The sequence below is a fragment of the Oncorhynchus kisutch genome, linkage group LG23 (genome assembly GCF_002021735.2).
Source record: "Oncorhynchus kisutch isolate 150728-3 linkage group LG23, Okis_V2, whole genome shotgun sequence".
Taxonomy (NCBI): domain Eukaryota; kingdom Metazoa; phylum Chordata; class Actinopteri; order Salmoniformes; family Salmonidae; genus Oncorhynchus; species Oncorhynchus kisutch.
The window spans coordinates 40288869-40304716 of record NC_034196.2 but is presented as its reverse complement, the minus strand read 5'-3'; the positions used below and the strand labels follow the sequence as shown (position 1 = coordinate 40304716).

General features: G+C 41.1%; 1 protein-coding gene across 4 annotated transcripts; it reads left to right on the top strand.

The window, feature by feature from the left end:
- Nucleotides 1-14449, top strand: dcp2 (decapping mRNA 2). 4 transcript variants are annotated; one of them, XM_020457349.2, is made up of 11 exons: nt 1-343; nt 1160-1311; nt 1600-1727; nt 1866-1964; nt 2116-2268; nt 2378-2490; nt 6700-6804; nt 6913-7039; nt 8589-8672; nt 12220-12271; nt 12766-14192. In XM_020457349.2, exons 1-11 carry the CDS (start codon nt 291-293, stop codon nt 12906-12908), a joined length of 1209 nt encoding a protein of 402 aa, XP_020312938.2. In that variant the 5' UTR covers nt 1-290; the 3' UTR covers nt 12909-14192. The 4 variants fall into 4 exon arrangements, with proteins under 4 accessions (XP_020312938.2, XP_031658217.1, XP_031658216.1 ...); XM_031802356.1 differs by having other exon boundaries at nt 51-343; nt 12372-14449; XM_031802357.1 differs by lacking the exons at nt 8589-8672; nt 12766-14192 and adding an exon at nt 12372-12749 and having other exon boundaries at nt 49-343.
- Nucleotides 14450-15848: the final 1399 nt, after the last annotated feature.

Here is a 15848-nt window from a genome sequence, read left to right as displayed (position 1 = left end):
CAGCCTCCCCTGAAATACGATTGGATAATAACGTCCCCTCACATCATCAACAGTGGCGTTTCTACCTTTCTTTTTCGATTGCGCGGTGTTGGAGTTTGTTTTTAGCGAGCTAACGTAGCTTACATGTATTTATTTGTGTAAGTTTAGGGACATTTGACGAACCTGGCACATATAGTTCGCCTTGATTGATCAATAGAATGCATTGATTCGAGATTTAAGAAAATAGTAGCTTTGCGCTGTTTATTTTTCGCCTCATTGTTTCGCGAGTTCGGGATGTTTTTATCCTCAACATGGAGACAAAAAGAGGGGAGATTCCCAACGGCGTATTGGACGACCTCTGCAGGTAAATACCGCGTCAAACGTGACTAACTTGTTTTCTTACTAACACTATACCCGGAGGGGTGTCTTTATTGTGCTGGTGGCTTGTCGTAACGTTGGTTGTGGATAGCTAGCTAGATACCGAGGTAGTTAGTCTGTCTCCAAGTGACAATGGGGTTGACTTAACGAAAGTGCGTTGCATCAGTGTTCTCAGAGGTTGTATTAATTATGTTACGAAACGGTGAGGGACCTATCTGAATGTGTTAATCAAATTGTATTGGTCACATACACGTGTTTAGTAGATGTTATTGCAGGTGTACCGAAATGCAAGTGTTTCTAGCTCCGACAGTGCAATAATATCAAGTAATATCCAACAATTTCACAACATATACACACATCTAAGTAAAGGAATGGAATTAAGAATGTATAAATATATGGACGAGCAATGATAGAGCGGCATAGACTAAGATACGAATATAGTATATACATATGAGATTAGTAATGCAAAATATGTAAACATTATTAAAGTGACTAGTGTCCATTTATTAAAGTGGCCTCTGTCCTAGTGATGGCTAATCGTCAAATATTAACTCGTGATTTGCTCTGTTTGGTTCTTAAACGGTTTTTGTAATGAATGCGCCCCTAGCTGCATACACGGAACCTCAAGCTTCGCTACAGTCATGATGGTACATCATTAATGTTTGGCTACCGTCATGGTACTTCATTATACTGTGTTGTAGTTTCATAACTCAAACTGTATTGTGACATGGACCACAGTATGTTGTCTAATTAACTATGTCCGTGTAGTTCTGAACTGTACTGATTTGCCCCTCTCTTCCAGTCGATTCATCCTCCACATCCCTAGTGAAGAGAGAGACAATGCTATCCGCGTGTGCTTCCAGATCGAGCTTGCCCATTGGTTCTACCTGGACTTCTGCATGCAGAATGCACCAGGATTACCTCAGTGCGGGATAAGGGACTTTGCCAAGGCTGATATCCTTACATGAGAATAATGATGTGAGAGGGGGCTGGGGGGGGTTGTTCTTTTTTTCTTTGGTTAGTTAATTCCTGATTTTAAAAAATTATTTAAAAAATGCTTTATGACCATAGGCCTGCTGTGTGAAAGGTTATGTACATGTCATCACCTAACCGTTTCTTGTTGAACTTGCAAAGACCCCACCACCTTCAATTCAAATAACGTCTTGTGAGGAGCGGTACATAAAACTAAACAAAACATTTTTTTTGCAAATGTTCCTTACATTCTCCTTGACACCATGCTACTTTTTAATCATTGTCCATTCTTGCTGCCCAATGGGGAGGATGTACAGAAGGTTCTAGAACAGTGGAAGGAATATAAGATGGGTGTTCCAACCTATGGTGCCATTATTCTAGATGAGTCGCTTGACAATGTGCGTATAGTACATGCATTATAACACTGGCTGTGTATGGTGATACTTCCTGATAAACATTTCATGTCTTAAGTTGTCTCAGGTGTGTGAGTGTGTGTTGTATGTCCTTTTATAATATTTAATATTTCTTCTCTTTAGGCATTGCTGGTTCAGGGCTATTTGGCCAAGTCAGGGTGGGGCTTTCCAAAGGGAAAAGTCAATGAAGATGAGGCTCCCCATGTTTGTGCTGTACGAGAGGTAATTGCCTCTTATTAAATTATCTCAGTTTTATAGGTCTTTATAATTCTGATTTGGCAAGAAAGTATTTGCTCAATACAGAATGGCTAGATACTATATATGACGTTTCATTCAATAATGTTTTCTCATAGCCATGTCTGTATTCTCTTAGGTTATGGAGGAGACGGGTTTCGATATCAAAGATCGCATCTGCAAAGATACGTACATCGAGCAGAAAATCACTGATCAGTTGGCCCGATTGTACATAATACCTGGGGTACCCAAGGAGACTAAGTTCAACCCCAAAACAAGGAAGGAGATAAGGGTACGGTTACCCCTTAACTTTCTCATCTTTTGTTCCTATTTGCAATTTGTATTTACAACGTAGATGAAGAGAACAACTAGGACTAGCTATTGTGCTGTGTTTCTCCTAGAACATCGAGTGGTTCCCGATTGAGAAACTACCATGTCACAGAAATGACATGACTCCCAAGTCTAAACTTGGACTCGCCCCCAACAAGTTTTTCATGGCCATTCCTTTTGTCAGGTAAGGCTCTTATTGTGCTTCACACATTCAGAAGAACATCACTAGGACAAAAGAACAGGCACTTAATGAACTAATGAAAGATTCATCTTTGGTCATCAAACCTGTAGACAAGGGGGGTGCTGTGGTTGTTTTAGATTATGACAAAGAAGATATTCAGAGACAATTCAACAATGAACGTTTCAATAGAAAACTGAGTGTTGATCCCACACAGGTGGTCCAAAGGGATATATGCTCTAATCTGAAGCAAGCCATATTAAACAACCTTATCTCAAAATCTGAATATGAATACCTTTGCTGCAAATGTGTCGTACGTCCATGCCTGTACATTTTGCCAAAATTACACAAACCTAAAACACAACAAGGCAGGTATCCAGGCAGACCAGTGATCGCAGGAATAGGTTCAATGCTAGAACCATTGTCGAATTTCGTAGACTCTTTTATTAAATCACATGGGCAAGTATTGCCATCATATGTGAAAGACTCTATAGACTTCATAAACAAGATCTCGCCAATAAAGGGTTTAACAGAAGACTGTTGGTCACATTTAAATGTCGGAGTCTATGTAACAGCATTCCCATACGGGGTAGCTGGCAGCCCTAGCTCACTATTTGAAAGACAGAGATGCTAACGAATACCCACCAACAAACTTTATTTTTGAGCTGGCTGTATATGTTTTGACGTACAACTATTTCAGGTTTGATGATGAATACTACCTCCAAATCAAATGTATTTATATTGCCCTTCATACATCAGCTGATATCTCAGTGCTGTACAGAAACTCAGCCTAAAACCCCAAACAGAAAGCAATGCAGGTAGAAGCACGGTGGCTAGGAAAAACTCCCTAGAAAGGCCAAAACCTAGGAAGAAACCTAGAGAGGAACCAGGCTATGTGGGGTGGCCAGTCCTCTTCTGGCTGTGCCGGGTGGAGATTATAACAGAACATGGCCAAGATGTTCAAATGTTCATAAATGACCAGCATGGTCAAATAATAATAATCACAGGCAGAACAGTTGAAACTGGAGCAGCAGCACGGCCAGGTGGACTGGGGACAGCAAGGAGTCATCATGTCAGGTAGTCCTGAGGCATGGTCCTAGGACTCAGGTCCTCTGAGAGAAAGAGAGAATTAGAGAGAGCATACTTAAATTCACACAGGACACCGGAGAGGACAGGAGAAATACTCCAGATATAACAAACTGACCCTAGCCCCCCGACACAAACTACTGCAGCATAAATACTGGAGGCTGAGACAGGAGAAAATTACAGGCCTCATCTTTTTAAGTGGGAGAACTTGCACAATTGGTGGCTGACTAAATACTTTTTTGCCCCACTGTATATAGTACACATATGGAATCATGTAGTATCCCAAAGTGGTGATTCTTCAAAGTAGCTACCTGTTGCCTTGACGACAGCTTTACACACTTTTGGCGTTCTCTCAACCAGCTTCACTTGGAATGCTTTTCCATCAGTCTTGAAGGAGTTCCCACATATGCTGAGCTCTTGTTAGCTGCTTTTCCTTCACTCTGTGGCCCAACTCATCCCAAACCATCTCAATTGAGTTGAGGTCGGGTGATTGTGGAGGCCAGGTCATCTGATGCAGCACTCCATCACTCTCCTTCTTGGTCAAATAGTCCTTACACAGCCTGGAGGTGTTGGGTTATTGTCCTGTTGAAAAACAAATGATTGTCCCACTAAGTGCAAACCAGATGGGATGGCGTATCGCTACAGAATGTTGTGGTAGTCATGCTGGTTAAGTGAATTCTAAATAAATGCCTTGAATTCTAAATAAATCACAAACCGTGTCACCATTAAAGCACCATCACACCACCTCCTCCATGCTTCACGGAGGGAACCACACATGCACAGTTAATCCGTTCAAATTCTCTGTCTCACAAGGTGGTTGGAACGAAATATCTCTCATTTGGACTCATCAGACAAGATTTCCACCGGTCTAATGTCCATTGCTTGTGTTTCTTGGTCCAAGCAAGTCTCTTCTTATTGGTGTCCTTTTAGTAGTGGTTTCTTTGCAGCAAATCGTGATGGTCTGATTCACGCAGTCTCCTCTGAACAGTTGATGTTGAGATGTGTCTGTTACATGAACTTTGAAACATTTACTTTGGCTGCAAATTTTTGAGGCTGGTAACTCTAATGAACTTATCCTCTGTGGCAGCGGTAACTCTGGGTCTTCCTTTCCTGTGGCGGTCCTCATGAGAACCAGTTTCATTATAGTGCTTGATGGTTTCTGCGACCGCACTAGAATAAACTTTTTCAAAGCTCTTGAAATGTTCTTCATGGACTGACCTTCAAGTCTTAAAGTAATGATGGACTGTCGTTTCTCTTTGCTTATTTGAGCTGTTCTTGCCATAATATGGACTTGGTATTTTACCAAATAGGGCTATCTTCTGTATACCACCCCTACCTTGTCACAACACAACTGATTGGCTCAAACGCATTAAGAAGGAACTAAATTACACAAATGTACTATTAAAAAGGTACAGTTGTTCATTGTTAAGGCAAAGGGTGACTACTTCAAAGAATCTAAAATATATTTTGATTTGTTTAGCTATTCTTTTTTTTGTGGGGGTTACTACATTCCTTGTATTATTTCATTAGTTTTGATGTCTTCACTATTATTCGACAATGTAAAAAAATTACAAAAAACCCTGGAATGAGTAGCTGTCAACTTTTGACTGGTACTAGTATGTGTATATACAAAAACCTTTTTTTAAATAAAAATATATTTTCAGCATTTCTGAAAGACTTGTGTGACAGCCAACTGCATGTGAAATAAGTATCTTGTTAACAGTGGAATACTCTCGTGTTGCTTTTTCAGTTTGTCAAATATAACCTGTCAGTGCAGCATGAATAACAAAATGTTATAACTATTGTATGTTTTAGGGTGTAGGCGACACCGGAGTTTCTAGTTTGGGGAAGCACATTTTCACCATTAAAGATGCACCTTCTTAAAGCACTCCATGCGTCACTGGAATTTGCAGACTAATGTCAGAGCGCCTACTATTCATAATGTGATGATTGGATAGACATTACAGGCTAATAACTTAACTTGATTACTGTTGGCAAAATATACAGTTCAATGCGTAGCTGAGTGTAGTAGCGTAGAGTAAACCTAGGCTGTTTCCAGATATGTTTCTTCTCTTGCACAGGGAAATGTGGCCTTTTTTTAAATTAACCTATTTCATTCCTCCTACACTTTTGAATAGCCTACGACACAAATTACAGGGTAGCCTACGACAACTACTCTGCTGATACTGACAAACAAAATTTTATAAAAATGACGCTCTGATCCATGTAATAGGCTTACGGGTAGGGGAGACACAAATACAATATGAAGTCCATCTAACCTGGAAGACAATATTATTGTCCAAAAACTCATTTTCAGGTGGCACTGCCCCGACCATGATAAAGAGTGAATATGCACACTCATCGGAGTGGACAGTGCTCTCCGCTGGTGTCAATAAGATGGGCTATACTGTTCGCTCAATTAAGTTGAGAATTTTGATAACTAAAAGATGGTTTAGTCTCTTTATCTGGTCTTTACAGCAATAGCCATTTGTTTTACAGAGATTGTATTTTGAAATATCACTGTCTGTTGCTACTCGACAATCATCTGTTTGGTATTTGCTGTGTGCGCTGACCAAGTTGCAGGCCCTTCCGACTACAGGCAATGCGATTTTGAAAACCATCCACAGCTTCTTCTTTCTTTGGTAAAGAAGCTAATGATCCTCTGGCCAAATCATGCTTTCTGGTGTAGTAGCCTATTTGAATGATTTTGTATTTATTTCTGTAAAGACTGGAGTAGGCAATTTGAATGAATTTACTTTAGGGGAAGCCTTCTAGGAAAGCCCGTTAACAAATTCTTATTTACAATGACAGCCAAATAACGCTGGGCCAATTGTGTGCAGCCCTATGGGTCTCCCAATCACGGCCGGATGTGATGCAGCCTCGATTCGAACCAGGTGCTGGCAGTGACGCCTCTTGCACTGAAATGCAGTGTCTTAGAGCACTGCGCCACTCGGGAGACCCTTATCATCCCCTAGTCTTATGGAGGCGTCCCCTATAGTTGTAGCCAACTTGTACAGTATTTTATTGTGTAATCGTCTATCCTGTGTGTATAAAGCTGACGCCAGTTTTTAATACAATTTTTAATAATTCAGTCATTTGATTCTAGCATCTCTACTTTGCCCTCCACAGACCACTCCGAGAATGGATTGCCAAGCGTAAAGGAGAGTCTACAGACAGTGATGAGGATTTTGCATCCAATGGCAGCACTCCATGCAAACCTCTGGACAAAGCACGGTAAGACACTTATCCCCATGCTGAAGACAATTTGTATATACATTTGGTGGACAATAAAGCTTTTACATTTTTTTTTTAATATGAATTGAATAATTTCTTCTTCTATAGCTCCAAGCATCGACGGGCCCAGATGTTGCCTGAGGCATCTCCAGCAGAGGGGTGGGGGAAGCAGAAGCAACCCAAGCCTCTGGGACAGCTGAGCCAATACGAGGTCTCTGAACTCTTGAAAGCCAAGGTTGGTTGGTCTCTGCTGTTTGAACGGTCAAACAGAATGAATGTCTGTTTGGGTAGTGCTGAGCAATTAAAAAAAAAAAAATAATAATGTTAGTGCTATTTAAGGTTGTTTTGGTTAGATTCTTTTTTTTTTTAAATAGTTTCGATTTCTGTTTTCGATAATAATAATTTAAAAAAATTTACGTTAAATGCATAATGAAATAATGACATTTTTTAAAATGATTTTAAATCTTTCTAATGGAAATTCCTAAGCAAAAATGTGTGAACATTCAATTGCCAAAACATAGAAAATATGTTGTCTGTCAGGTCTACATTGGGTAGACATCAATAGAAAATGACTATGAAGTAAAATATTTCAATTGGTTACATTATTTCGTTTTTATTTTACTTTATTATTTTTCATTCTTTAGTCATCATCTCTGCTCAGGAAGTAGCAGCCACCCAGATCACATCTCTGTGCTTCCTGTACGGTCTTTAGTCATCCTATTTATATAGCCTGCCTAAGTATGCTGCAGAGCTGTCTGACAATCATTTTACTAGTTCTTCAAAGTAGATAAGGCACACTTTCACGAACTGTCCCTCTTGTCATTGTGTTGTGCACATTCCTCTCTTATGCGCTCTGTGTATCACTAACCTAATGTAGCGGGCATGAAAGTGTATCCGTCCAGAGATCTGTATATATTGACGAAATGCTCACGCGTGCTTAACTCGAGTCTCCCATTGACATGAATAAATGACTTATGGGAAAGTCATTATCGTGCACTAATCTCAACTCTGAATCGTGCAGTATCAGAAAATGTTACGGCTCAGGTACCCCACACTTGCTCCAGCAGACTCTATAAATTAGATGCTTTGGGCAGTTATCCACAGATTTAACTTCAGAGTGCTGAGGCCTGCTGCAGCTGACACGTTTAGTTTAGACCAAATGCAAGATGGGTTGGGGTAGATGTATAAAATGTCTGTGGTACATCTGCTTCAAAAATACTACAACGGATAAACTAACAAAAGCATGACAAACACTCAGGTTGAAACACATTGCATGCTCACTGTCAGTCTTCCTCAGGCAAAGCCAGATTGTTTAATTAATGGGCGAGGCAACACTGAGTGTGTGTTTACTCTGCGCTAGGATACTGTAGCATACCTATATCTCTTAGTGTGATCAAAACAATGCAGCAATTGCAATCCAGCATCAATTCACTCAAGGGTAAAAGGTCTGTTTTGGGTTGTTTTTGTGTCACCAGCAGAGGGTGACAGAACTAGTGTTCCCAGTTTGGCCTTGTTCAGAATCAGGCCTTGTAGAATGCAAAAATATTTCTGTGTCTAGCCTGAAATTATAATTTATTTTATCAACAATTCCTGCTTTTCTGACAGCACCCATTTAATCAAAACTGACCTAAACCAAAATATTTTTTTCCCCCCAATTTTCTATGTTATTCAGGGGACACTATAGTAGGAGAAGTGCATCAGTGGCTACTCAATATATTTTTGTTGTTGTTGTTGAATGTCCAAAGTATGAGTCCTGGTTCTATGGTACTTGCTCCTGTCTGCAGAACCTCAATGTGAAAGGCAATGGGAAGAAGCACCAGGATTCTCCCAACCTGAAGAAAAGGGCCAATGGAGTCGGCAACCAGCAGGTGAAACTTAGCTTGGCTGAAGCTGTGTGTAACGCCTCACCATAGATTGTTAGGTGTGCTTGCTGAAAGTGAAAACAACTACTGAAATCTGGCTTACTTTTTCTCATTATTGGCTGTCCTCCGCCACCTGTAGCCCCAAAACCGTAATGGCTACCAATGCCAAAACTATTTTCAAACATCCAGGCTAGCACTAGTCTTTAAAAAATGATATATATGCTACTTTCTCACTGACTCTGCTTGTATTGCTTGCCAAAAAACTTCTGGATTTTGTGTGTTCTGTGTTCTATCACCTTTTTTTTTCTCCTTTTAAAAACAATATCGAAGCCCTATAGGCCATCCATTTTAGATTCGATATGGGTCTTCAACTGTTTGCTCTACAAACATCAAACCGACGTTGACAAGTGCGAGCCGTCTCAACTTAGATTTGTTTAATTTGACCTTTTAACTAGGCACGTCGGTTAAGAACAAATTCTTATTTTCAATGACTGCCTAGGTTAACTGCCTTGTTCAGGGGCAGAACAACAGATTTTTTAACCTTGTCGGCTTGGGGATTCGATCTTGCAACCTTTCGGTTATTAGTCCAACACTCTAACCATTGGGCCATTGATTTCGTCAATACAGATTTTTATAGCTACCTTAAGATGAGTGCTCCAACTGTACTAACTGGGACTTGCTCTGAATAAGACTGTCTGCTAAAATGACTAGATGTAAAACCTTACAGCTTCCTGCCCCCCCCTATAGTACTCACACTACCTTACTGTCCTAATCCACTATAATAATGCCATACCTACAAGCCACCCCTAAATAGCTCACTATTACTACTGCAGTCACTACATGTGTCAAACTTGCAAAATACGAAACCTTCTGCACACCCTATAGTAGAAGTGTAGGACTTAGGAACACCGCTTCGGTCGCTGTCTCCCTTTCGTCTTGTTGTTTAGTGTTTCCCAAACCTGTACTCCTAGCCAGTCCACTTATTGATGTATTCCCGAACTAGCACAGCTGATTCTAAATGGTCCCATTATAATCAAGCCCCTCATTAGTTAAATCAGTGGACTGGTTTGGGTGTACTCCAGAAGCTGTTGATCTATCCTTATGAGGTATCAAACTTCACTATACATCTAGCTCAACTAGACATTTAACTATAACTGACCTAGACCCTCTACACATCTACAATTGAAGTCGGAAGTTTACATACACAATTAGTATTTGGTAGCATTGCCTTTAAATGGTTTAACTTGGGTAAAACGTTTTGGGTAGCCTTCCACAAGCTCCCCACAATAAGTTGGGTGAATTTTGGCCCATTCCTCCTGACAGAGTTGGTGTAACTGAGTCGGGTTTGTAAACCTCCTTGCTCGCACTCGCTTTTTCAGTTCTGCCCACAAATGTTCTATAGAATTGAGGGCAGGTCTTTGTGATAGCCACTCCAATACCTTGACTTTGTTGTCCTTAAGCCATTTTGCCACAACTTTGGATGTATGCTTGGGGTCATTGTCCATTTGGAAGACACATTTGCGACCAAGCTTTAACTTCCTGACTGATGTCTTGATATGTTGCTTCAATATAGCCACATAATTTTCCTGCCTCATGATGCCATCTATTTGTGAAGTGCACCAGTCCCTCCTGCATCAAAGCACCCCCACAACATGATGCTGCCGCCCCCATGCTTCCCGGTTGGGATGGTGTTCTTCGGCTTGCAAGCATCTCCCGTTTTTCCTCCAAAGATAATGATGGTCAATATGGCCAAGCGGTTCTATTCTTGTTTCATCAGACCAAAGGACATTTCTCCAAAAAGTACGATCTTTGTCCCCATGTGCAGTTGCAAACCATAGTCTGGCTTTTTTATGGCGGTTTTGGAGCAGTGGCTTCTTCCTTGCTGAGCGGCCTTTCAGGTTATGTCGATATAGGAATTGTTTTACTGTGGATATAGATACTTTTGTACCTGTTTCCTCCAGCCTCTTCACAAGGTCCTTTGCTGCTGTTCTGGGATTGATTTTCACTTTTCGCACCAAAGTACGTTCATCTCTAGGAGACAACACGTCTCCTTCCTGAGCGGTATGATGGCTGTGTGGTCCCATGGTGTTTATACTTGCGTACTATTGTTTGTACAGATGAACGTGGTAACTTCAGGCATTTGGAAATTGCTCCCAAGGATGAACCAGACTTGTGGAGGTCTACAATTTTTTTTCTGAGGTCTTGGCTGATTTCTTTTGATTTTCCCATGATGTCAAGCAGAGAGGCACTGCATTTGAAGGTAGGCCTTGAAATACATCCACAGGTATACCTCCAATTGACTCAAATGATGTCAAATTAGCCTATCAGAAGCCTCTAAAGCCATGACATAATTTTCTAGAATTTTCCAAGCTGTGTAAAGGCACAGTCAATTTAGTGTATGTGAACTTCTGACACACTACAATTGTGATACAGTGAAATAATCTTTCTGTAAACAATTGTTGGAATAATTACTTGTGTCATGCACAAAGTAGATGTCCTAACTTACTTCCCAAAACTATAGTTTGTTAACAAGACATTTGTGGAGTGGTTGAAAAACAAGTTTTAATGACTCCAACCTAAGTGTATGTAAACTTCCGACTTCAGCTGTAACTATAACTGACCTAGACCCTCTACACATCGAACTATAACTGACCTACACGCTCTACACATCATCATAGATGTAGGTCCAGACCAACTGAACCGCTCTCGAAATAAAGCCAATTATACAAACTAGACCTCTAACTAGTTTAAACTATAGACCAGGATCTAGACCAATTTACTTGACCTCTACCGAGACTATAAGAACGTAGATTAAGTCTGAGTGCCAGTCTTTTCATGCCAACTCTTTGTCAAGCCAAACATCTATAGCTTGACAATAACAGCAATGGAGTTGGCAAGAGCACTAACAGATCTGGGACCAGGCTAGAGGAGGAGACAACAGATCTGGGACAAGGCTAGGTGTAATCTAGACCAATACTAACAACACTTCTAGCTAGATCTAATTTCTTGTGGACAGATGCAGGCAACTTAAATGGTAGTAGCATCTGTCGACAGACTGTAGTATGCGACAACTAACAAGGAACTTTGTTCCGGTATGCTGATTTTCCAGCGCTGATCATTTTGACATCACGATTTCACAGGTGAAATCCAATTTCAGAAGGGACTTGCCCGAAACTGGCCGAGAGCTTCCGTTGAGAGGGGTGGAGACTTCGCTAGTCTCGTTAGTACTCTCCCGCCCCCCCCACCCCCACCCCCAGAACTCTATCGAGCATCTGGAACAATTACGGAAGATTTTAGTTCTGGGTGTCCAAGATTAAACTAGATCTAAAACAAGTGAATAGCTGAAGAAACGACTCACATTTTCTCAAAGCTTTCTTGTTATTATCTACTAATTTAATACAAATCGGTCTCGCATTTTAAATTGCAGTTATATTCATGTGTTCAATGGTGATTGTGTGTATTGTTGTTTTTTTTGCTTGAAGTTTGATCATAGTCTGTTGATTTATCATGGACATATTTTTTTGCATTACAAATTTTAAAACTGTTCTTCCAGAAAGAGGAGAAGAGACTTCAGCCCAGGAGACTACAGGACAACTTCGACACAGGTATGGCACAAAGTGAAGATTAGGAATGAGACAAGTTTCCAATAGATATGTAACAGCTTCTATGTGCTGTTTAAAGCAACTATACGTTCATTTTTTTCAGATACACATTGTTTTGGATCCCTCTTTTTCACTATAGAGATCTTCTAACTAGCTCAGGGGTGGCCGTGACTCCTGGAGATCTTCCAACTAGCTCAGGGGTGGCCGTGACTCCTGGAGATCTTCTAACTAGCTCAGGGGTGGCCGTGACTCCTGGAGATCTTCCAACTAGCTCAGGGGTGGCCGTGACTCCTGGAGATCTTCCAACTAGCTCAGGGGTGGCCGTGACTCCTGGAGATCTTCTAACTAGCTCAGGGGTGGCCGTGACTCCTGGAGATCTTCTAACTAGCTCAGGGGTGGCCGTGACTCCTGGAGATCTTCTAACTAGCTCAGGATTGGCTGGGGGGACGGACGTTGTCCACTGGCCTTGAGTGAAACTGCTCCCTTTCTCTTCCCAGATGCAGCACTGCCATCTGACACGTGCAGCTCCACCAATGGGCAGCAGGTGGTCTGCAACAGCAACTGTGAACACCTCTCCTCCAGGTCCTTCCTCAACTTCAAGTTCGACAGGGAGGCCATCATGAAATGCTTTGACTCCTGAAATAGCCAACGGACACCTTGGTCGTGTTCAGTAGGGACCAAAAGGAAGTAAATGCTTTTTTTTTTTGCTTTTCGTTGTATACCCTAATGAACACGACCCTGGAATGGCACACTAGCAGATACTTCAGTTCTATGGAAACGGCAGCCCCTCCAACCGTATGGTTGAGATGAAGAGTACTGACCACATATATAAAAGCCTTCTGTTGTAGGTTTAATTTTTTTTCTCAAGCACAGAATGGTGAACTTGGTGTCGCTGTTTGTTCATTCAAGCCGAATCCTTACTTTGGGATTCTTAGTAACTTAGTTTCGCTTCCAGGAAATCATGCAGTGATGTCAATGGCAAAAAAAATAGGGATGAACAGTTTGTACTCTTGTGCACAGATCTCTAGTTAGGATTCAGCCCATATGATCCAGATTTACTAAGCATTTGCATCAGGTGCAAATGTTGTACCTGTATTTTTATAGAGGGAATTAATCACAGAAAGTAGTGGGGGGAGGGTTGAAAATACAGGTTCTGAGAAGAATAATGGTAAAGGTAGATTTAAAGGTCAAATAAAGGTAGATGAAGATCGAGTTTTAACTTTGGGGTTTCATCCCCTGTTGACACGAACAAAGCACATGTTTAGTAAATCTGGCCAGTGGGTGAAGTCGGCGCCATAACTTGCCAATTTCAGTGTTTTTGTTTTGTTTGTTTTTTTTTGTCTAATTTTAATGGACGACATAGTCCAACTTTGGTCAGTTTCACCGCCTTACCAACTGAGCTCCCGATTTTATGTTTTAGGGCAGTGGTTCCCAACCAGGGGTCTTATGATCACTTGGAGTATGTGGTCTATCCACAGGGGGTACTTGAAGACTCATGAGACCATAGGACTGCTGGTAAAAGGCACATGAGGGGGTACTCCGGGTAGAGTGAAATTCATTCCCAGTGGTACAGTAACCGAAAAAGGTTGGGAACCACTTTTTTTTGTGTGTGTGTATAGCTGGTGTGAACTGATCTGAGGCTAAGCACAGAGTACTGTACATTGTGCTTCTACGCTTTATCCCCAAAGTCATAGAGCTGGTGTAGATGGTCTTATACAGGCAGTCATGTTGAATGGCTCAAGCTGTGTCCGCTCCAAGTAGCCTCGTCCTACCAACTGTGATGCCAATGGCCGCGTTCCAGGTCAAGCTTCTTTTTTTGCAGTCGTGCATCTCAGATTGCTATATGATACGAATGTGGTTTCCACAATGTTAAATTTGATTTTTGCGCAGTACGACTGCAATAAAGACAACCTGGTACGTGTCCTATGTCTGTCTTGTCTGGGGTCTGTAGTGGGGCTCGGTGCAGCTAGCCTGACTTCAGAGGCTGATGGCAGAGATGTAAGACTGAAACAGCTTGTGTTAAGATTCCTCTGTGCAAAACACATCACTCTCACAATGCGCCTGGTTAACAAAGTATCTACCTATTCTACACCTGGAACAAGACAAATCACATTTTACACAAGGGAACAGTAATAGGTGGATGGAATCCTAAGACAAAACAAATAAATGTTTTCTATCTTTTGTTTGTTCTCCCGTCTAAAAAATTATTCAAAACTCAACGCAGAGGTGCAAAGGCTTAGTAAATGTAGCCCACTATGTGTGGTACAAAGCATACTGCTAACTGGCATACGACTATGAATGAAATCGATTTACCCTTGCATCATCAGTATGCTTGTTTGAAGTATTTCAGACCTCTGAATCATAATACCGTGCTTGCTAGGTATACGTTATATTTTTCATGGCAACAAGACATAGAACCCCAAACTGTGACTGTAATGTATGATTGAACAATACATTGACCCTACATGTAGTCAAAGGTAGGTTTTTAGAGAATTTCATGGTAAAACTTTACTTGATGCAAAGTAATGCATTGTGGTTAAAATGCATGTAATACTTGGTCATAAGAATATATGAACCCCACTGTGTTTTAGTAAGTGGTGTCTCTTCATGATCCTTTAAGACTAAGGGCTCATACCTGCTTATAACTGGTCACGAAGTGTCATACCTGCTTATAACAGGTCACGAGGTGTCATACCTGCTTATAACAGGTCACGAAGTGTCATACCTGCTTATAACGGGTCACGAAGTGTCATACCTGCTTATAACGGGTCACGAAGTGTCATACCTGCTTATAACGGGTCACGAAGTGTCATACCTGCTTATAACGGGTCACGAAGTGTCATACCTGCTTATAACAGGTCACGAAGCGTCATACCTGCTTATAACAGGTCATGAAGTGTCATACCTGCTTATAACAGGTCACGAAGTGTCATACCTGCTTATAAAAGGTCACGAAGTGTCATACCTGCTTATAACAGGTCATGAAGTGTCATACCTGCTTGCATTAAGTTAGAGTATTACAAACTTCATGTTCAGAGGTGGTTATTCAACAATACATGAACATTGTCTTCTCATTCAGGAGGGCGCAACGTTACAGAATGTTTACGTAGAAATAGATTGTGTAGAAGATACACACTTCGTGTAGAATCAAGACTCATTACATGTCTACGTTGCATCTCACAGAATCAGTCCCATGATTCAATCTGAGTAAGAGACAGTCTAAACAGGAACCTGTTAGAGATGTTAGAAGACATATGTCCCCTCTTGGGAGAAACACTCTGATCTTGTTCTGGTGACACTTCCTAACGGCAGTAATTTCCCCGTCTGTGGTCGGCACTCTGTGCTGAGACAGGGTAATGATCCCATGTTTGTTGGTGTGTATTTCTGGAGTGGAGGTATTTTGGCATTTCCAGCAGCAAGCTCTGATAATAAATAATGAAAATAGTGGTCAGAAGTGTCCTGTAACCTCTTCACATTTCTTCATCACTCTCCCTTATTGGAATAACTGCTTTTAAAGTCATTTGAGTCTCACTGCTCTCGTATAAGTAGCAGGCTACTTTTTTAGTCCTAGAATTAGCCA

Bases quoted from the DNA above. Each gene is read 5' to 3' on its own strand.
- dcp2 (XM_020457349.2), top strand. From the start codon at position 291: ATGGAGACAAAAAGAGGGGAGATTCCCAACGGCGTATTGGACGACCTC. The intron at 2,491-6,699 runs GTAAGGCTCTTA...TGCCCTCCACAG, and splicing joins ATGGCCATTCCTTTTGTCAG to ACCACTCCGAGAATGGATTG. The intron at 6,805-6,912 runs GTAAGACACTTA...CTTCTTCTATAG, and splicing joins AAACCTCTGGACAAAGCACG to CTCCAAGCATCGACGGGCCC.